This window comes from Ambystoma mexicanum, chromosome 7p (genome assembly GCF_040938575.1).
Source record: "Ambystoma mexicanum isolate Mex_15411 chromosome 7p, UKY_AmexF1_1, whole genome shotgun sequence".
Classification (NCBI taxonomy): domain Eukaryota; kingdom Metazoa; phylum Chordata; class Amphibia; order Caudata; family Ambystomatidae; genus Ambystoma; species Ambystoma mexicanum.
Genome location: NC_090939.1, coordinates 822,576,942 through 822,599,164, shown reverse-complemented (window position 1 = coordinate 822,599,164; position 22,223 = coordinate 822,576,942). Strand labels below are relative to the sequence as shown.

At 45.1% G+C, this 22,223-nt stretch overlaps 1 protein-coding gene across 2 annotated transcripts in view; it reads left to right on the top strand.

Moving 5' to 3' along the window:
- TUBGCP3 (tubulin gamma complex component 3) overlaps positions 1-19,271 on the top strand; it is a 1,162,672-nt gene extending 1,143,401 nt beyond the window's left edge. For both annotated transcript variants that reach the window (XM_069636982.1, XM_069636981.1), the window contains exons 21-22: positions 4,812-4,928; positions 16,447-19,271. In XM_069636982.1, the coding sequence (XP_069493083.1) occupies positions 4,812-4,928; positions 16,447-16,605 (276 nt within the window). In that variant the 3' untranslated portion in view covers positions 16,606-19,271. The remainder of the gene's footprint in view (positions 1-4,811; positions 4,929-16,446) is intronic.
- The last annotated feature ends 2,952 nt before the right edge of the window (positions 19,272-22,223 follow it).

Sequence of the window (22,223 nt, the reverse complement as noted above, 5' to 3'; positions counted from 1 at the left end):
GTCTCAGCCAAGGGCAAATTAGAACTGTGGTTTATTACAAAAAACCAACAGGGATCATACAAGACAATCACGATTCTCCAGTACTTGTCAACCTTCCACGGTGCGGTTTCCCAGTTTAAATGCTACATGTCGTCATCACCTGGGCCCTTCTTTAAAAACCTATCCCCACTACTGATTGGGTGCTGAGAGTAGTAACACATAATAGCTACCCCCTATAGAGGTTATTCTACTGGTCCTCGCATGTCAGGTGGCTGACCTGCCCCATCCCCAAAATCCATCTATTACATTGTTGCAGAGTCATAGACTTACCATTGGCCCTTGCCCTTTGACATCCACCCCTGGGTTTCTGTCTCGTGATTGGCTGGATCTGGTCTCCACAGGCCTGGGACCCAGTTTGTTTCTCAGTCCTCTGTGCACCTCTTCAAGGTGATGTGAAATGAATATGTGTCTGAATTGTATCTGGTAGTAGACCATCTTTTGCCCGTGAGAGTGCATTTCCAAGTTGCAACACTTGTTTTACATTTCACCTGGGTTGCTGAGAACAGCTTGTAATCCCACCACGGGTGAATGCCCATTGTCTAGTTCGACTGCATCACGTAGTTATAGACAACAAAAGTGAGCTGCTGGGTCTGCATTTATGAGGATTTATTATTTTCGTGCAGCTGGTCCCTTTGTCGTCTGGAGCTTGGAATGTGACTGTTTATCTGTGACCTTGGCTGCGAGCTCGGTTACGCTTTGTGCAGCCCGAGTCTGCTCCTCTTGTCTCGTGTTCTGTGGCTTAAGGTCTTTTACAATTTTCCTTAGACTTATAATGTGATTTCTACATGCTCTAACTGTGCTACGTCACCTATAAGTTAGTCGTACGTGATCCTACCATGCTCCATATATACTCTTGTAGTTCCATAGAGTTAAGTGCCACAAGCCTCTGCAAGCTTGCTCAGGTTCTCTTGTTGCCTTCCGTTTCTGTGTTAGGCTAATGACAAAAATAATAAAAGCTTTGACAGTATGTATATGTATCCATCCTCTATCTACAGAACTTTGTAATGCATGTTCTTCGTGTATATGAATGTGTTTGTGTAATGCGGTGCAGGACTGCGAGTGTGCTTCATGACTAACGCTGTTACGTCTTGGTGCCACTAGTGACGTCAGCACAGTGGCTTCTTGGCGCTTAATCAATGCAGTCCATTATAGTGTTTGGGTCCACGATCTCCATTGGGTACTCTGGATCTGGAAGGATCTACACTGGACATGGTTGGAATGGCTTTCTGCGGGGGATACCTTCCTGCATACGTTCCAGCCAGTGGTGCACTTGTTTGTCAGAAAAAGGATGAGTGCCTTGAAGCGTTCCTGGCTCTTCAGCATGTCATGTTTATGGGGGTGAGGAGGGGCATTCCTGGGACCCTCGCTTCACTTCATTGGTTCGAATCCGTCTTGTGACTCGTTCATTGTTCTGTTGGTCCCCATGTAATCCCAAACTTGTTGGTATGGAACTGCCCCACTTTCACAAACATGATTTTGTGAAACCCACTTTCCATGCATGGTAAGCTTTCAATTTTGCCACATAATTATAATTGTTCTTTTATAACATGCTTAATACCAGAGATTTGTTTTAAGCACGGGATCGGGATTCAAACCAGTGTTGCGCTGCGCTGTCTTGCTTCCAAGACAAACGCGTTGCCCCGTAGCTATTGTGCATGCGTGCTTCGGGATTCTGCGTCTCAGGAATCGTAGGTGCCGGGGTTTGACATGGAGAGTGGCTTTTACCAAAGGAGTGGGAGTTAAGGAGGACGGCTGAAGGGCATAGCAAGAAAAGGGTAGGGGCTAGTTGGTAGGGGGGATTGTGGTGGTCTCTCACACACACCTGACCAAACAGCGGTCTGGCTTGAAGGGGACATCATGGGAGAGAATGGGCATTGCAAGATTTCCCTCGCCGGTTGAAGAAAGATGGCAGCATTGTAGGTAGGGTCAGCGGCAAACGGGCCACAAGCCCAAAAGTAAGACAAGATAGGGAAGAGATGCAGGAAACCAGAAAGAAGATAAGCATGTAAGAGGGGTCAGCAGGTGTTGCAGGAAAGGTGGTGTGGCAAAATGGAGCTTTGGTAAATTCGGCAAAAGGGTATGGCTGGTGGCTTATGCAGACAAGGCTCAGAGGACTAGAACTTTTCAATTAATTGGTAGAAGAGGGGCACATAATGATTGCTGGGTCGGGGCTTTGTGGATGTTTAAGGTTGCTAGAGCTGATTGGTCACACAAACTCTTGTGTGGACAATAGGTGGAAAGCTCCCAGTGTCTGTGTGGGGTATTCATAGTGCACTGGTTCTGTTTCTGGGTTTGTTTTAGCTGTGGGGTCTCCTCTGCGTAGGTGGTTTGGATCTATCTCAAGGTTTGGGGGAGAAGCAAGTATGGGCAAGGAACACAGTTGTCACTAGTTTGAGTGACTTTAACTTCTGTGTTCTAATGGAATCCTTCCTACCACAGATTGCTCATATTAGGTGCTAGCGGTCATCAGAAACCTTTTCATTCACTAGGATCTTCAGCACTGCTCCACGTCTGCTCCGCCTGGTGCTGTTGCGCACCCATATGCGACCTCCGGGCCATTATATATGGAGTCACTGCACCCCATGACGTCAGTTCTTTTTTTACGCACTTGATAGGCGTAGTGAACGCCACTTGGCCTAGCTAAATTACCTGCATCATACCGAACCACCCTCCGAAGCCCTTGGGCTTCAAGACTTGCTGGGACTGCGGGAGGCAAATGTCAGGGCCGAACCCCACAATGTATGTCTACTGCCTCAGGCAGGACTACAACATGAACGATTGCAGTTCCTGCCAATCTATGCACTCTAAGGTGCCCAGGGAGTGTGCTGCGATGCCCTTCACCTGGTAAGAGAACACCTTCCAAGTCCCTGGGAGCAGAATCGAAGAAGGCCCAGGTGGAAGACCCTGTGGAGGAACATTCTCCATTCGGCATGACAAGAAAATAAAGCTGCATAAGAACAGGTCCTTCTCCCCCACAGACTCCTACAGATATTTCTTCTTTGTCTTCCTCAAAGAAGCAGATTCATTACTCCTGCTTTCCTTCCGAGGACTCGGCTCCTAGATTGCAGGTACAACTCCCTGTGCAATCCTCCTCTTTAGAGGAGTGGAATAATGTCAGGGAGCAAATGCTCAACATCTTTGTGAAGACCTGATGCTGAGGGATTCAGCCTCCATAATGGTGGTGTCCACCGGTTCCCCACCATGCTTGATATAGCCGGCAGGGGGTTCCTTTTTGGACTGCAACCACATGGCTGCTGGCTCCTTTCCACCATTGCACTGTGCAGCTTCACCCTTGGATACTGAGCTGTCGTGGCAGCCTCTCGCCTCGAACACCTGCACTTTGCAGGAATACATCCCGATCTCATGGGAGGGGTTCCTATCGAAGATGTTGGAGATCTTTGATAATGAAAGGGATTCACATTAGTCTGGTGGGGCTGAGGACTTCCCTCAGTTCTACAGCAAATGGGAGGATTTGGCACAGCTGACCGCAAATCTGCAAGAGGCCTCTGGCTTGGATATGCCCCAGAACTGGCCATTCTTCCTAGAGCAGTCCCTGGCAGGCACATGGTTCTTTTCAGAAGACGATAACGAAAGTGGTGGCGACATTACGGTTGTCTGCCCCCGCTAGCAAGCAGTTACAGTCCCTGTGTTGGCCATCTTGGAGAAACCTACTTCGATCCGTGCTGTGGACTGGGGCCTTTCCAAGGAACTTCTCCCAGCCCATTTGGATTTCAGGCTTCCTTTTCACAATTCAGTCGCAGGAGAGTTTAGTGGTGCAGGCTGCTAGGATGGGTTTAAAGTCCATGACCTTCTGCTCCCCCGGGTGCAAGACGTTTGATGACATTGGCGGCAAGGTCTTTGGTTTGGGCAATCTTTTTCTGAGGGCTGTTAGTGTTATGTGAACCGTAGCCAAGTACTCGTTTGGCTTCTGTAGTGTGATCACTGGTGCGGCTGAAAACCTGCTCATAGAAAAGGTGAAAGAGGGTTTTAATTCTCTTGTTAAAGATTGGGATGAGGCTCACTCCAAATGTTGCAGTTGGGCCTGGACAGTACAGTGCTAAGGGCACAGAGTTGTGGGGTGTAATCCATTAGAAGAGCAAATTACTTAACTCTGGTAATGTTTTGTCTAATGCATTAGTCCTTCCAGCTACCGTTTCATTGGTGTCCCAACCTGCCCCCCTTGGTGGATAGCTCGTACACCTCATCTGTTCTGGTGTCCCCCAGCTAGTGAGTCCTAGGGAACACGTTGGAACTAAGGTCTTTGGGTGCAGTGAGTCTATAGATGGTGGCCCCCCAGATCACGTCCGGCATATGGGAGCACAACAGTGCCAGGCTGAGCTGCGCATTGCTTGCTGGTGACTGAAAGTTTCCAAAGACAGTTGGAGGTGTAATATCGAAGATGAAGAATCTGCAGGAGGAAGGACAAATCTAGCAGAAAAAATATTGTAGGAGGTAAGTAATTTGTTCTTCTGACAACACATGCCCTTAATGTGTAGTGTGTTTAACATAACAACATTTAATTGTTTCCCAAAGACATGCAACTTTACTCTCAATTATTAGACAATTTTCCCAAGAGTCTACATAGGTGCAAGCGCACATTTGTAATCCGAATACCTAATGTTGTCATTCAATTCAAAAGGAATTATCCTGCAACACATTTGAATCCAGCTCAGTTTATGTAGATGTTACATTTCAAAATAGGACTACCGTATATCATGCAGGCAAAGGAAAATAATCTGAAAAAAATTAAAGCATTATCTCATTTTACACAGGGTCAATGGGGCATCACTTCAGTAGAAGAGGAAGCAGAGAATAAAAGAATCTCCACTTTTCAAGAATTTATACCAAAAATGCGTTCTCAGCTGCGAATACTCACTCATTTCTACCAGGTGAACAATTTACACGTTTCCAACATTCCTAAATGGCTTTTTGACCTTGACCTATCACTGTTGCTTTAGTTTAGAAATAGCATACATTAGTAAAAGTAATTTGACCTGCATAAATATATGTATGTAAAAAGTCTAATTAGTTATGTTTTTGAGATGTTGGCATGTCAGCAGAACTGCTTAACAAGATTGTGTATCTTGCATGACTCGTGTGGGTATACAATGATTATAACAAATTTACAATAACGAAAACATTATAAACGAAATTAAAATAACGAAAAAATGTCAAATGTTTTAGTAAAAATATATATGGGGTGGAGTAAGGTATTTAAACGGGTGGGGCTAGGGTAATAAAGCTATGGAAACGTGGGGCTAGGTGAGGGGACCCCCCCAAATTGAAAAAGAAATCAATATTTTTTGTTATTTTAAATTTGTTGAAAAAAAAATAGTTATTTATTTTATTCGTTAAAAAGACATGGAACCTTTGTGTATTTAAGTGGATTTATCTGATGCTCTTTATATGCAATTTGTTATTAGCAATCAAGACACGTGTAGGTCAGCTGCAGAGATCCATCCTTTGTCCCTCTTCATCTCCTAGAAGTAGAACCCTGCAGACCGTTGCAATATACCAAACCATTTTGTTTGCTTAGTTCAATTTGATTTTTCAGTAACGTGATATTCCATGTGTAATGTGACTTTTTAGGGCTGTGTTACTGCTGCCTTTTTCTGCTAAGCACCTACACAATTGGGAGTGCTCAATAGTACATACATACGAAGAATGACACAATTTTGTCAGTTTAATGTAATGAATGTTCTTTTAATGCTGATGTAAGCCAACAAATACTCCTGTGTAAATGTATACTAGACTTTGCCAACATTCCAATCATTCGTGTCATGCAGTGTTTCTTCTTTGACCATCATTTGATGCATGTAGTATTGTAATGTATTGTATGCACTGTTTAGTTTTGGCTTTTAGCTGCGCTTTAGTTCCACTTCAAAGCCAAAACTATTGCATTGAAGTCCAGGTTTGAGGGAGTTGTGGTCAGAGGAGGGACACACAGCTAGTGGGTGGTGATTGGCTTTTTACCCATCACACACTCCTGAGATCTCTCTGAGCTAGCTCTATGATGCAGGCACATCAAATGGTGTGCTTTAAGAGGGCTGTCACTGTTAGTTCAAAGCAGTCTTTTGGAGGTTAATGGCTTAATTACACTGCAAATGAGCTCCTTGTGTAATAGAAATGCCATGTGCTTTCAGCCAGTTGACTCATGAGCATTTTGTGTCATTGTATTTGCTCTTTGCACTGAACTCTTGTTAAAAACAAGCAGTGGCAACGCCAACTGTTTTGACTTGTGTATAGGTATTAGACCGGTATTTGCCGGGCATGGACATCATATTCCCAAATCCTTGCACCATTTCCAGCTGTTGCAATGCCCTACAAATTCCTATTCAATGCCTGAAAAAGAGCCCAAAACTGTTGCACTTTTCAGTGTGTGTTTGCATTTACAATAGATAACTATGGTCTCTTGAAAAAGCTGCACTGCATACCAGGATTGCCTGAGGAGCGGCCTGGCTACGCTAAATATAGTTTAGAGCTCTACAAATGCTGAGTAACAGGATTCCGGTCAGGAACTAACGGGTACTTTGGATGCCTGTTGTATGGCGGGCCTCCAGAAATCCCTTCTGTATTTCTAAAAGCAAATCCACCCTGCAGAAGTAAAGCGTTTTCCCTATTTACCTGTAATTTGTATAGCATAGGCATCACCCTGTACACACTCGCAGAAAAGGCCCAAGCAACTCTTGCAAGGATAGCAAGTATTTATTTTCATTCAAAAAGGGGAAGCGCCAACAAAGAACTCTGCTGCCGCGGAACGTTCTGTTCCCTGTCTGTCTGTGTGGCATGTTATAAGCACAAACAGTGTCACTGATGACACAATTACAGATAAGACAATTCTCCAATCCAGCTAGGTCAACCCAGTATTCAGTGTAGTTCTCAGGGTCAGGTGGGAGTTTGGTGACAGTGCCCGGGGGGTGTAATTGGTAATACATTTCTATCATGCGGGGTTGTTTTGGGCCATCAGTTTGGGTACCGATTTCTGTGGCCCCACAAAGTGCTTTAAGTGTTACCCCAATTGAGACCATCATCACTGTGCTATTAGGCACTTCTTTGGCACAACATCTGAGACCCATCTGGCACGTGCAGAAAATGACCAAAACGAAGACGATGACCGGGACCAGCATCTTCACTATCGCCCTCATCCAGGATGGTGCCCAGGAAAACATGTCAAACCAATCATTCTGTATTATAACTTTCTTCATGCACATTCCTAGGTTGTGTACAGCCCCTATTATCTGTGAGAGAGATCCGATCTCTGCATTTCAGGTGGTACGAAGGGGCAACAGGAATCTTCTCTTTTTGCACACACCTCCTTCCATCGGCGTCAACAGGTCTAGGACATACCTGTTATGCATTGTCATTCTTCTCAGGGCATGCAACTCCACCTTTATGACGATGAACCCTTGCTCAGTGTCATTCGCCAGCTGGATCAGTTCCCACCTCACGATTTGCAACCACTTGGCATTGGTTGCGGCTTGCACCCCTGGTAGAGGCAACAAGGCGAAAACATTTTGTGCTTTGCTGTAGAGCCTGTATTCGTCCGGAATCTTGTCCTGCAAGTTCGAGGAGTCTTTGGCCAGATAGTTAGATTGTCTCTTCCTTTGCAAGTACTTGCTTTTTTCTGGTGTTGGCAATGGGTTTTTCGTTTGCTCTTCAGTTCTTGGGAGGGAGGACGGGGCAGATGCAGTTGATTTCCCCCCTTGCAAATGTTCTTCAGGGATTACTAGTAGGGCTGAGAGCAGTGTAGCCAGTGAACAATAGCCCCTCTATGATGGCTGGAGGTGCAAGTACGCCTGTTGGCCACACACCCAGTAGTAATCCACTACTGGTGCAGTGCCTTTCTTGAGGTCAGGAATGAGTAAAGTCCTGTTGCAGTGGTCATTGGCACCTACAGAAATTGACCAAGCACTATAAAAACAAAGTTCATATCTTTCTTCTCTGTGCACCTTCACTGGTTACTCCATTGCTTCAATCCATGTTAGCTTTGTGGTATGCTCAGTCCAGAACGATGCACGTGTTGCTTCCACTCGGACTAGAATTACTTCATATCCTATGAGGCCTTCTGCCATGCAGGTGATTGTAGTCTCTTGCCACTTGTTTATATACTTTAGTCCTTGCATAGCCCAGAATGGTCTTCAGACATTGCAAGATGTACTAAGCACTGGGCTTCTAAATTTGGTACTTCTTGTGGCACTAGGACCTTGGGTGCCCCGACGCATGAGGTATTAATGAACACACATAACCGCGGCCATTCACTCTTCCTCTCCCCACCGAGCTCATGTCGGAATACCAACTATTGCACAATTTAGGGTGACACACATATTTTTATTGCGTCAAGACCAAGCTTGTTGTAGGCATTATATTTCGCCTTTCGTGCTTATCTTTTCGTGCATTTTGTTCTAGGTATGTACCCTCTGATATCCCGGACATTATGTACATTATGTATGCTTGTGCTGTGAAAGGCATTGGGAAATAATCTTAGAAACATTAAGGACTTTATAATGTTTTCTAGCAATCCAGTGTGGGTGGTGTTATTATGTACAGTTTTGTTGGTGAAGATGGGTGTGCTGGTAGGCATAGGGGTGTATTTATACTCTGTTCTGTTGAGTTATGCGTTTGTTCTATTATATACAGTTATGGTGATGTTATTCCCCCAACCTCCCTTCTTTTATATATCCTAATGATGTGAAAGACGCACTTAAATATATTCCCAACCCAAACATAGACATTGCAGAAATACCTGATATAAAATGCATTGCACACATATACGAATATAAATATCTAGACACATTATTACAACTATACTGTTTAATATCTAGTGAGTGATTTGAGAGCGCTGGTTCCATGTTCTTTAGTGACCTGAAAATGAACGAATAATGCACACAAAATCAAAGAGTGGCAGGAAGACAAAGTGAGGAAAAAATGAGTGCAAGAGACAGGGAGAGAGAAAATGAGGGAGGGAGAGAAAGAGCTGAAACTAGGCATGATGACAGAAAGAGTTTGGGGCGGTTTAAGAGTGCCTCTTTTGCAAATGTGACTGTAATAGCAGCAGTGTGGTATTTAGGAGTAGATATAAAGGCTGGCAGCAGGGGCTGGTGAACGAGGTAGATGAACGCTACCAGTCCTTTATGGTGTTTGGGCAATGTCCGGGGGTGCTTTCCGAACGTCTGACAGGTGGATCCAGTATCGGAGTCCTTCCACCTTAAAAACGAGTGGAGTGCAGTATATCTCTTTGAAGGGTCCATTACATCTGGGGCTGTCCCACTTGCAGACAAAGGACCACACGTAGACAAGATCTCATGGCAGCAGCGGTTGGGTTGGTGGGGAGTCGGTCGTGGAGACAGCTGTGGCGTCTGGTAAGTCTTCTGCTCGGGGTGGTGCGATCTGTCGGGAAAGACATTTTATGGCACGAGTTAGGGTGGTGAGGTGCTCTTTGAACTAGTCGCCTAAAACAGTTGCTGACTTATGAGCGTCTGATGCTCTTCTGATTGGGGACAAGGGTGTATGCATTCGCCGGTCAGTGACCACCTCGTGAGGGATAAGTGGTGGTCTTTGCTGGGCTTTGTGCGCAGACTGAGCACCGGATGAGCACAAGGTCCCGCCTCCCCCATCATGAGAAGGGGCAGACAACAATGATCAAGTATTGTGACCTGTTGCATCTCTCACATATGTCCATATAGTCAATGTGTAACTACGAAATGGCCAATAGGGGTGGGGTAACGTGCCTCATGGTGTGTGGTGTCCTTCCTGTACTGTAAATTTGACATGTGGTGCATCGAATAGTAATGCTCGCTAAATGTTCCTGAAGGTTTGGAACAAACCAATCCTCCTGGATGTCAGCAGCAATGTGGTGTTTAGAACTGTGGGATGGGTGGTGTAATTGGTCAAATGCAACTGTTAACAACTCAGTCGGTATCACTGCCTTCCCAGAGCATTCTTGTCTCCCTAATGGATCAGTTGGGGATTCCTTGCACCCTCTCTTTACCCATAATTATTTTTCATCTTCTGGGACCCTTCCTCGTAGTTCAATCATTTGTGCTGTGGATAAGGCTTTTTAAGGGATGGAGGGGTTGTTGTTCAGAGGTAGGTGTAGTGATCACATATTCTGTTGGCGTGGGTACAGGGAGATATGCTGAAAGTTTGGCTGCTGTGGCAGCGTTCCCGAGCGTCTGTGTTAGTGTGGGCAGCGCACTTGACGACCGCCACTACAGAAGGTTGCAATAATGCAAAAATGAGTCAGTCCAAAAACACGGCATGCTGCACTGGGGACCCGTCTGTCCTCCTGAAGCCTCTCCTTTTCCATCGTTAGAGAGCGGCGTGCACCCTTGTAGTGACGTACACTGAATCTGAATAGATAGTCACGTGGCACCCCTGCAAAGCATGCAGCGCTTCAATGAGAGCAATGAGCTCCGCCGCTTGAGCGGAGTAGTGCATGGGCAATCTTTTTTGTATTAGTATTTCATATTCGCTGTTCACAGCTGCGCCAGAATGCCTAATCCCTGTGTCTTGGTCAATAGTCGCTGAACCATCAACAAAGAAGACCCCCCTCCCCCCTTGAGTTCCCTGTCCTTAGATTTGGGAATGTCATCCTCCTCCCATTCGTACATCACACAGTCATGTTTTGCTAAGTCTTCGTCTGTGCTCATTTCTGTTATGAATGTGTCGGGCTTGACAGTTTTGCACCACACAATGTGTATATTTGGGCTGGAGAGGATAACCTTGTACCCAGACACTCTTTGTGTTGTTAATGTGGATTTGGACCTCTCTAAAATGGCAAACAATGCATGGTCAACATATAGCGTGATGGAGCAACCCATCACTATGGCGGAACTCTTCTCTCTAGCAAAAGCTGCAGCTGCAAGTGCCTGCTCACATGCGAATTGTCCCTGCATCACTGAATCTAGCATGCTGCTATAACAGGCCAATGGCTTGTGGTCCATAGTGCTCTTTTGTGTCGGTTCCGCAGTCATAAGTTGACCGTTTGAATGTGCGTTAATCTTGTGTGTTGTAGCGCCTCCCCCCATGCGAAAAGGCGGTGAGGTACTAGAAGTCTGGGTGTAATGGCATTGAAAAGAAGGCATTCTACAAATCGACCACAGTGAAATGTGTTGACTGGTTGGGATGCTACATAGAATCGTGTCAGGTTTAGGAACCACTAGAAACTCTTGCTGTACTATGTCATTGAGGGGGGGGCTAAATCCTGGATCGTTCTCCAATTACCCCTGTTGCCTTTTTGATAGGGTAGATGGCAGTGTTGCATGGGGAAGTGGATGGTACTTATATTTCTTGGCTAAGCAAATCATTTGTCTCTATACCCTCCTCTGCCTCTCTGGAATGCGGGTATTATTTCACTTGTGGCAGCGCACCGCTCCTGGTTTTAGTTTCATACGCACTGGGGTCACACTGTGCAGAAGCCCTACATCATGGAGGTTGGTGGTCCACAATCTCTCAGGCACCTGTTCCAAATCTTCTTGGACAAACTGGGGTGGGGCTGTGAGGGCCATCAGGGGGAACTGAACTTTCTGGTACTTTACCATAATCTCACAGGCTATGACATTTCCAGTATTATCTCTCCATCATTAGGCCCGTCTTCAAATAAATCTGTGTCAGTCTCCACTCTCAGGGATATCGTGGAGTCAATACAAAGTACTGTGCGTCACTCGCACCCATGCTGGTCATTTCCAATCGCCACAATTTGTTTAGCAGCGACCATCAGACCCTGCAAATCCAACGAGAGTACACTGCCTGGTGCCAACACTGATACAACTGGTCGAAAAATAAAGTCTGTGGGCACACGCCAACAACCCTTGCCAATCTCCACAAGTACTGTTAACCCATACAGGGATATGTCAGGGTCTACAGGAATTCCACGAACCACCACTTCACTGCCTAATGCATGAATAATAAGCATGACCCTGATTGCGCACATTCCTGGTGTTGCATGCACTATACCACTGTCTGTAAAGAAGATGGTCATGTTCAACTTGCTCAGCAGGTCCCTGCCCAACAAGTTGACTGGGGAGCTTTCAGAATAAAACAGGGGGGCCCGCACCACTCCCCCCCCCCATGTTAATGTCAACCTCCTTAATGTATGGAACCATGGAGGCAGCCCCAGAGAAGCCATGCGTGTCTCGAGTCTGGCCTGACAATGGGAATCTTCTCTCACTGATGCATGATTTTTTTGACACCTGTGTCGACCATGAAAATTGTTTCCTATCTCTGCGCCCATCAATGGTTCCTCATCAGGGCGGATGACCATTGATAGAACTGGGCATGCAAGCGATCTCTGTGTGCTGTCCTAGTCAGGGTACGTGTTCGACCCAGGGAACGTGAACAGTTTGTTCCCCATCACACTCACTCCCGATATGGCACCACAGTGCCATTCGGCACTTCATTTGGTGTGTTCATGTTATTGTTCCCATGCTGGGGCATTGGTTGCTGTGGGTAATGCTGTTGTTGGTTAGTTTGGGGAGCGGCTTGTGCTCCCGGGGGTCTGGGTGGGAGCTGTGGGTATGCTTGGTGAATCTATTGACTGTGCTGTATCCAAGTCCTGGCCTGCTTCTACACTCCCTCGAAAAATGTCCCCACATCCTGCAACTCCAGCATTGTGATGGCCCCATCCCTGCTCCTCGTGGACCCATACCTCCTCCAAAACCACCTCTACCTCCCTAAATATGCCCCTCCCGTGCTGCTTACTGCCTTGTTGCCACTATTGAGAGTAGAATTGCTGTCCTCCCGACTACCCTTGTCCTCTGTCTGGCCAAAACACTGCTATTCTGACATCTGCGTTCCCCTGTGTGCTCCCAATCGCCTCTGCTTGTGCAGGTGTGGTCACTGCCCCTTCCACACTACCTTAGCTAATTTCCTCTGCACTAGTTTTGCCTCATTTCACTAATTTTTGTGCTGTCTCTTTTTCATGTTCCTTTATTCGCTTGCAATAGTGCATGGTTATACTCTGTATTTCCGGCCACTCCTTTGTCTCAATGCCCACAATCTTGTCTAGTGCCTCCTGTACTTCCTCCAGTGAGCCCCTTTTGATCGTAAAATTGAAAAGAGTAAATGATCGGTCCCAATGGTCCCCCATCTCCTCTCTCCACAGCTCCTGAACCATAATGTATTGCGCAGAGTCTTCATCCTCGCCCATGACATGCTGCTTAATTGACTGCATATTTAGCGTGTCATGGTAGCTATGCCATAGCACACCCCACACCTGCGCCCTGATGTTATTGAATGGTGTGCCGTCACGTGCGTTGTCGTCCAACCTCACTCACGGGTATCCTGCTTTGACTGACACGTCTCCCGCCTGATCTCCCACTACCACCACCAATAAACTTTTCATATCACCCACGTTGAGGGGCACCCCTGCAGTCTGTTTTTCAAATTTGTATATCCATTTCCCCGCCCCCGCAGTCAACGACGGCAGTGCCTTTATCAAATTGTTCTTATCAATCTGTGCCCATAGCACATACTGTGCTCGGCCCACGCCCTTTGTATTGGCGGCATCTGTAACCCTACACTTTTCTCTTTCCACTTGTCCATTTCCTTTCCACTGCCATCCGGCCAAACCTCATTACCTTCTTATCCACAAACTTTCCACCCGTGGGGTTGTCTCTGGTGCCTGTTGCGCTTCCTCCTCCCCATCATCTTCAAACCCGTCCACCGTACCACCCATCTTCTCTCAGGGCCCCTGCTCCTCTGTTGGACCTCATGTTCACATACCCCTTGATGGCTGCTCGCCCATTCTCTTCCTTCTCTATGTGTACATATTGCATTTCTGTGCTGTCTAATGTAAACAAAATGTCCCCCACTCTCCAGTCTTCTAAACCGTTCCCCGTCGCCTCACTCTGTGCTACTCGTAATCACGCTAGTTCTGCTTGCGCTGATTCTAGTGCTTCTTCTAGCTCCCTCTGCCCTGCCCACCCTGAAGGGAGAGCGGTTGCTGGAGTGTATATATATATATATAGGGGGGGCACAGGCCCGCGTAGACATTTATGTTGGGTTAGAATACCCTGTCGCTGGGCGTGCCGTCAATGGATACACCCCTTTATGTGATGCTCGTGCCTCACTCCCATCTGCTTGCTTGTTTCCCTCGTGGGTATTTTGTCCCTCCCTCCCTTTCATTGATATCTTCCACATCCTAGATAATTTTCAATAAATCTAGAATCTCGTTTCATTTCTGCAGCTGCTTGCCATTGTATTTAGCAGCTAAAAATGTAGTCATGTGCTCCAGAATTCCCTTATTATGGCTGCCCTTCTCTGACCATGAGCGGGGCATCCCCACCTTGCGTATCTGTTACCCACTGTTTGGGATAACCTTCGATTTCATCCCTATAAAGGGGCAAAACCTTGTACATGGACTCTAGCAGAGTCTCCCCTCCCATCGCAGGGATTTTACATGCTTTAAAGCGTCCCTACGCTCCCGATTGCGCACTACAGTAAAAATGCCAGTCAAATAAATAATTCCCGTCTCTTCCACCACGTCAGCCTACGTTAATTCCCTGCCCCACTCTTTCACATACACTCACTACTTCACTGCACTCACTCAGAACACAATTCAAAAACACTGACCCTCCTTGGGCTCCTACAATATCCAAGCCCACTAATTATATGGGTCTTCTACTGGTTTCCTTTTCCTCTGTTACAAAAAAAAGTGGTACCACCATCTCCTCTCACTCGGGAAGGTTCCCTGCACACGTTTTCCTTTCCGTCCTTAAAAAATAATAATAAAAAATACAAATCATACCCACACCTTTGTTTTCCATTCAGTCACACCCCACACTCTTCCCCATATACCACTCCTCTACTTGTTATCACTTGCAAGGGTATACTTCCATATGCATGTTCACCCAAACTCCTCCGTCACAGGGTCCCAACACCGGCCTGCACTATCCTTCGAGCTGTGCCCGGCTTCAGAGAGCAGACAGGACTTCTGTGAAAACGGCTCCTGTAAACCTCTGGGAATTACCTGTTTTGGGGACTGGTCGCTGCAAGTGGGAGCGGCTCCTCCAGAGAAGTGGCCTGGAAACCTCTGTCGACGTGGGGGTCGTTGGGATCATGCCGGGGTCACCAAATGAAGGCACGCCCCTGTACGCTCACACCAGAAAAAATACAACCCGCTAGAGAAAAAGGCCCAAGAAACTCTTGCAAGGATAACAAATATTTATTTCCATATAAAAAGGAAAAACACCAACAAAGAGCTCTGCTGCCATGGAACTTTCTGTTCCCTGTCCGATTGTGTGGTATGTTATAAGCACAAACAGCGTCACTGATGACGCAATTACAGATGAGACAATTCTCCAATCCCTAGTGGATGGTACATATACATGTAGGGCCTGTTCCATATGGGATACCAGGCCATTGGCCCATCTTCATCTGTCCGTCTTCGCCCACTTGTGCACTGCTGGGCTCGTCACCCGGTCCGGGTTGGCCTAACAATCAATTATACCCTAGTGGTAACAATGTTAATTTATCATGGCTACACTACACCGGGCAGTTATATAGATGTGCTCGGGGGAGAGCTGAGGTCACCTTAACTCATAAACTTCACTTGTTCCCATGCATATCAGCAACTCCCAAGGTCCTCCACCTTCCGTTTGCCTTTAGACGCCACCCTGCACCTTGCTGCACAAATCACGTGACCCATTTGTGAAGGTGCGATAGCCTAGCCTTCTGATCTTACTGATTGATCAGGGTATAAAGGTTTTATGGTCGGTGGTCTTGGCTTGGATGGGCCTGTGACATGTTGGGGTCTCAGGATGAAAGTGCTGCCAAGCTATATTTTTCGTGCAGGGATAGTTGGGGGCAGGAGGGCCTTTCTATCTGTTGGGATGGTACTGCCAAGAGACGTGCTGCTCGGTTCTCATGACCTTGCTGGGCGCATTTCTCCCAGGGAGCGAGGGTCTGTAACTTCAATGGAGAATATCATGTACTCTTTGAGAAATGGTCAGCGTGGGGGTGGTGTTCGCACTCATGCAAAGGGTCTGCTGTTAGAGCCTGGAATACTGTTTGCCGTGCTTGGGCCAAAGTACCAATATGCCTGCTAATTTCTAAGATGGTGTCTGCATTTGCATCGGTCTACTATGTGCTCTGGCTCTGCCATGCGTCTTTCTCTACATGCACCCCCAACACCTCTACTCCCCGCATGGGCCCACTAGCGTTTATTTCTCATTTTGTATTGCCTACGGAGGGTGGGAAGACCCTCTCTCCTTACCAACCCATATAAATGTGCTCACAAAGTAGCATGTGATTTGTTTTACCACTAACTGTTGCCTCATCAGTACGGAGCACTTAGCCACAAGTTACTGTATTAATGTAGCTGTTTTGAATGTAGGTATGAAATTAGCTTTGCTGTCCTACGCTTTGTCACATTTGTTGCTCTTATAAACTCTGTTTTTTTCTTTTCAGGGTATTGTACAGCAATTTCTGGTCCTGCTGACACAAAGTACAGATGAAAGCTTAAGGTTTCTAAGCTTTAGGCTGGACTTTAATGAACATTATAAAGCAAGAGACCCAAGACTTCGTGTTACTCTGAGCACAAAAGGTCGACGCAGCTCACATATGTGAACAAGTTGTAACTACGTGGACCTTCACTGCATTGGGGAAAAAACAAATACATCCTTAAACCAAATGACATAAGTGGCATTGTCAATCACCATGTCTGCTGGCATAAAAGGGCATGTCTTGTGAATGGATGTCACTATGCTTTAGAGGACGAAAGTGTTTTTTTTGTTTTATACACAGTCAAAATATAAATGTAATACTGCTAAATAACATTTTTTCCTTAATTCTATCCAATTTGATTTAAGAATGTTTTCTTTTTTTTAATTGTTTGCATTTTAATGCTATCATTCTGTGATATATTTAAGGAAATAATACCACAGAATGTTTTAGATTGCATTGCTGCCTTTTTAAAAGGAGGATTTTGAACCGTTTTTGTTTTGATTTGTGTGTAAAGCAACCACCAGATATTGTGTTGGGCACAGTGTCCTGCATACTGTACACATCGTTTTGGAATAATGATTTTCAGTGATGTAATGTATTTTACTGTGGGAAAACCTTTATACTTTGCTACAATGTACATTCTTATTTATTACTATTTTGCCTTAAATGTTTACATTAATCTGCCGATTTCAGATTTAATCAACTGCTCAAGAACGAATCAAATGGCTCAACTGTCCAGGCAGCAGATAGGACAATTTACATGTTACCTCCAATAAATTCCCAGCTTGTTAGGAATTCCCAGCTGCCATGCTGGCCACTGAGAATTGTATAATTTCCTCTCTGGAAACCTAATATGGTGATGTGTGCCTGTCGCCAACAAACCATTTTACTGCTTCTTGTTGTGGTAAAGGTATGTTTTCTTTGAGTGCTATTCACACAAGAATTGGAGATTTTCAGTCTGCACAAACATTTCATGATGTAGTCTTCCATGAGAAATGCTTCAAGTGTTTGGAATTTTGTTATCCCTTTCTCACCAGCTTTTAGCCCCCATAGCACCTTATCTTGAGTGAATTAAAGAAGTCTTTTCGAACTTCCTTCTGTGGAACGGTCCTTTCCCAGCATTCATCTCCTACTGCTTCCTCCGGAAGCTGAAAAAAACATTACTTTTTTTGCGCTAGACCATTCATAGAAACCTTATGGCCACTATGGCTACCGTTCTATCACTCCTAATTATTGAAGTCCTTTAGAATCATCTTTCTGTCCGCATTTGTTGCAATAGTTGACTTTTGCTTGAGGGTTGCTTCATTACCTTGAGTTTGTCATGCCACAGAAGAAGAAATGCTTTGCCGACACCTTATGACCCCATATTCCCTCTTACTCTTGGGCAGTATGAGGAATTAACTCTACCAACTAATCCGAGCCCCCTCCAGGACAACGTGCTTTCATGTACCCTTTATTTTCCTTTCAGTTATACCTTCAGAGTTGAATCTGAACTAGGGTGCTTGAATCACTTTCAAATTCCCAGCCCTCATTCTACCCATGAGTGAAAGGGCCATTCATAGTTACTTTTAAACGAAGACATGGTACACATATAGTTAAGATTTCGTCCATATATCAGTTTTTGAACAATTCTCTAGCAGTGATCTGAAATAAACTTTAATTGCAATCTTTTTACTAAGAAGGAAGACCAAATACTGCTTCCTGTTTACAAATACATACTACAAGCCAGAAAGAAAACTAACAAAACCTAGACCTGTTGTTTTAACCATTTTTGTGTTTAACTTAAGTTTACTACAAACCCGGGAGTTGTATTCATCAGAAAGAACATTAGCAACTGTAATTTGTTCTTCCAGACTGTACTCCCGACTGTCTGTTGTCGCCCTTTGTCTGCACCAGTTAGTTTCAAGATATATGTAAATCAAGTGCCCTCAGTTGGTGTAGTTTACAGTTTACATAAAGGTCCTGTTGAAAGATCCTTTTGTAGTCTACCTAGACCAGAATAACAGCTGCCTCGATCGCACGTCTGATAGTTTCCTGCATAATCTTGCCCTCTTGCATTGCATTCCATCTGTGGTAAAGCAACAGAGTGAGGTTATGTTAATCGGCAAATCCTCCAGGTACATTCTACAAATACTTTTGTATGCAACAAGTCTATCGACTCAGTATCTTTATCTAAACATTGAGGTGTCCTTATTTTTTCTTCTCATTAGTGAAAGTATTTAAACGTTCATAACAAGTTGGGAATTTAAAGGATTGAACATGTATCATTCAATAGGACTCACAGCTGCTAGTAACCAATGTCTTTGGTGTTTATTGCACTCCATCAATCGCTGGCTCGAATTTTGGTACACATGCCTTTTTTTATTGGTTGGCTAGCCAGTCATTTGAACTGATTCACGAGTTAGGAATCTGAGGCAATATATCCTTTAGAGTAAACTCTTGTTACTAATTAATAGCCCTAATAATGATGTAACAAAATAACTTGAAAATGGAATCGGAAAAAGTGTAGAGCTCATATATATTGTAATTAGTACAGAATATGTAAATATGGATAAAAGTAAAGTATGATGTGCTGAAATTCTGATATATTAGAAGACTGATATTCCTTAAAGGAAAACCTTTTTTCGTTTTTGCCTATTTTTCCATTGTACATAATTTATATATGACTGTCCAGATGTTGGTCCAGTTTGTTTTTTATAAAGAAATCATATTAAATTACATAAGTATGCATTTATGTTTATTAAGCCACATGTTAAAGCTTAGATTAATAAAACACAATCTTTAACTGATTTCTCTAGACATTTTCAGTGTCGGCTCAACTTAGCTGCTGTTAAACAAAAGTGTTTAATTACATATAAGGTCTCTAATAAGGTGACACTTCTCCACTGGAGCATCAAAATATTGATCGTTTCATCGTCTGGCTGTATCTTATGTATTAATTTGGGAACCTTCAGCTGAATTACAAGGGCATGATGTTGTTTTCAGTTTAAATATTCTATTAGATTTACATGCTTGAATATCCCCCCCCCACCCTCCCTCACAGTGGCTTAACTCAAATTACCTTAATTTAAACCAATAAAAAGCAGCAGGTTTGCAACTTTCTCACCCATTTTGTCTAGGCCCTATCTAATGCATTCCTTCCTCCCACAGATTCCTTATCTTAGAAGTATCCTCCAGCTGCAGGTTTGGCTTTGTAAGATTTTTCAGCTATTGTGGTTGCACTGCAGTTCTTCTCGGGGGTATTGGCACCCAAGATTTTCGGTGTGACTACTTGGGTGCTATACGGTGTACGGATCCAACTTCACCCACTAACCATAGTCCTTTTTTTCCAAACACGCCAAGCGCTGCATTTGGAACACACCACTGATACTTGCAATTTGACCTGCATCGTGTCCTCCGCCAACCCCCACAAGGACTCGGGGGTTCAAGGACTGAAGGATCCCATGTCTGTGTAGGACCCACACAAGTACTGTCTGGTTCTTGGACCCAGATCATGATGCAGAGGAGTGTGGCTCCTGTCAGTAACTGGTCATTAAGGGAGCACATAGCAAACATATTCACCACTCTCTACAAGAGCGGCAAAACACCCACCAAGTCTCTGCCTCCATTGCTCCAGAGAGGCCAAAGAGACCCATTGTCCAGGGGCCTCTCTTTATCTCCATCTGAGAAGCATTATAATCACTCCCGCTCCAGGCAGTCGGCCTCTCACTCTGGGGAATTAACACTTACTCTGCTTAAGGTACCTTTACCCACAAACTACTCCAATATGGAGCATTGGGAGTTATTCTGACAAAGAATGTTACACATCTTCTCTAAGGCCTTTTTACCCGTGGCTTCAGCTCTGGCGCCAGTGGTGAAGCAATGTCCCGCTCCGCCTTTCCAGGCCATTAGCGGACCAACTTCAGCCTGGCACTGCCCATGAGCCCAGTCCAGGTGTATTATGCAGAGACTGCCCTACTTGCCTTCTGGCATGGTAGCACCAATCTGTTTCATTTTTGAAGACGCGCCAGAATGCCTTGGATTTACCCGAGCCAACAGATCAGATTATCTGTGTAAATTTGGCTAGCTCTTGTGAACATGTCATTTTTTAGCTTGAGCCCCTCCTGAAAGATGGGTTAGTGACTTTCCCGAGGAATTAATTGGCCAGAATTTCGGTTCTTGCAGCTTGACAGGCGATGTTCTGGACACCATAACCTCCTGGAGTTCATCTTCATGCAGGCCTCTGTTTATGCCTTGGCACAGGTCACAGTGTGCCTTTTTAAAACAAAAAAAAAAAGGGAACTGTCATTTATACCTTGAGATAACTGATCCATCTCTTACCAAAGTGCAACATGACTTCAGACCTCTTAGAGCAGGGTCCACTATCGGAGATCCCACTCCTGTTCAACCCAGCTTTCTCTGACCTTGGCCTGTTAGTTTGGTAGAACCTTGCCTCAGCCCTGGCTATAGTCCAAGATTTGACCAAGAAGCACCATCCCACTGCTTTGGAGCCAGTATTCTTTCCAAGCCACCATCCCTGGACAGCATGGTGTTTGAGGCATCTACTACGTGGTCTAAGGCGACAACCTTTCCCACTTTTTACTCTGACTAGGAGAGCAAGACTCTGGGCACATTCAGGTGGAACGTGTTTGACTCGGGCAGCTTTCACAGAGGTTTAGAAATGCTTCTTGCATCCTTAGCAGGTGCTTCTACTTTTTGTGGAATGTTGTGAAGGAGGCTACTACAACCAGCCCCCTGTCATGTTCGATTTACAGGGCTGATTGCAATGGCAAGGAGGCTGTGATGAAATGGCTGCTGCCCTGCAGCAGTAGAAGTATGAGTAGTGGCTGAACTGCCTACTCAGCCCTCACACTTCTACAAAACAGTGATCCCAATCATAAAGGTGAAAAAGACACAGATAAGAGATGTACCTTCTGTGCCTTTTGTGGAAATGTGGGGCAAGGGCAGGCTAAACTCCTAATTCTGGTTGAATGTGAGACAGTAGCAGCCCAAACCATAATAGTACAACAGGCCAAAATAAAGAAATATCCAATCAAGTTATACAAATATATCTATACTTTAACAAGCATTGGTAATGCCAACAGTGTTGGCTTTTGTGTAGGCACTTGCCAGGCATTGCCATAGTGGTATTAACTAGTTATTGATGGTAGCAGGTACAAAATGGTGCGACCATCATGGCATCTAATAGCAGTGCCTGTCTAATACGTATACACAAGCCAAACCTGTTGGCTCTGCCAATGCTCGTCTATAACAGGACTTCAGTGAAGGACAGGCATATCGCTTATAAATTGAGTGGCTGTAGGCAGACCCGGATAAGACATGTGAATTACACCAGTAGCTTGTTTACCACCCCAATAAAGTAATTAACTATCAGAAGACTGATTTGAGAAAACACTGGCAGGCACTTTTGAGTGCAATTTTTTTTTTAAATAAAGAAAATTGATTTTTCCATATTCAAATAAACACAAACATTGCTTACAACACGCAGAGAACCCCTTTTGGCAACCCCCCACCGAGCCCATACCCCCAAGTGAGCACAGTACATCCACACAATGAGTGCATATAAGCAAATCGTGTTGTCCCGCAAGTGATAGTTTAACCAACCCCCGCCCACCAGATTCTAGCATGGGAGCTGTCCGCCTAGCGTACAAAAAGAGTGCATTACAGTCCTCCTCCCCACCCCACTACCTTGCAGTCTAAACAGTGCCCTCCCTCCTATTCCTCCTACTGGAGGGCCACAG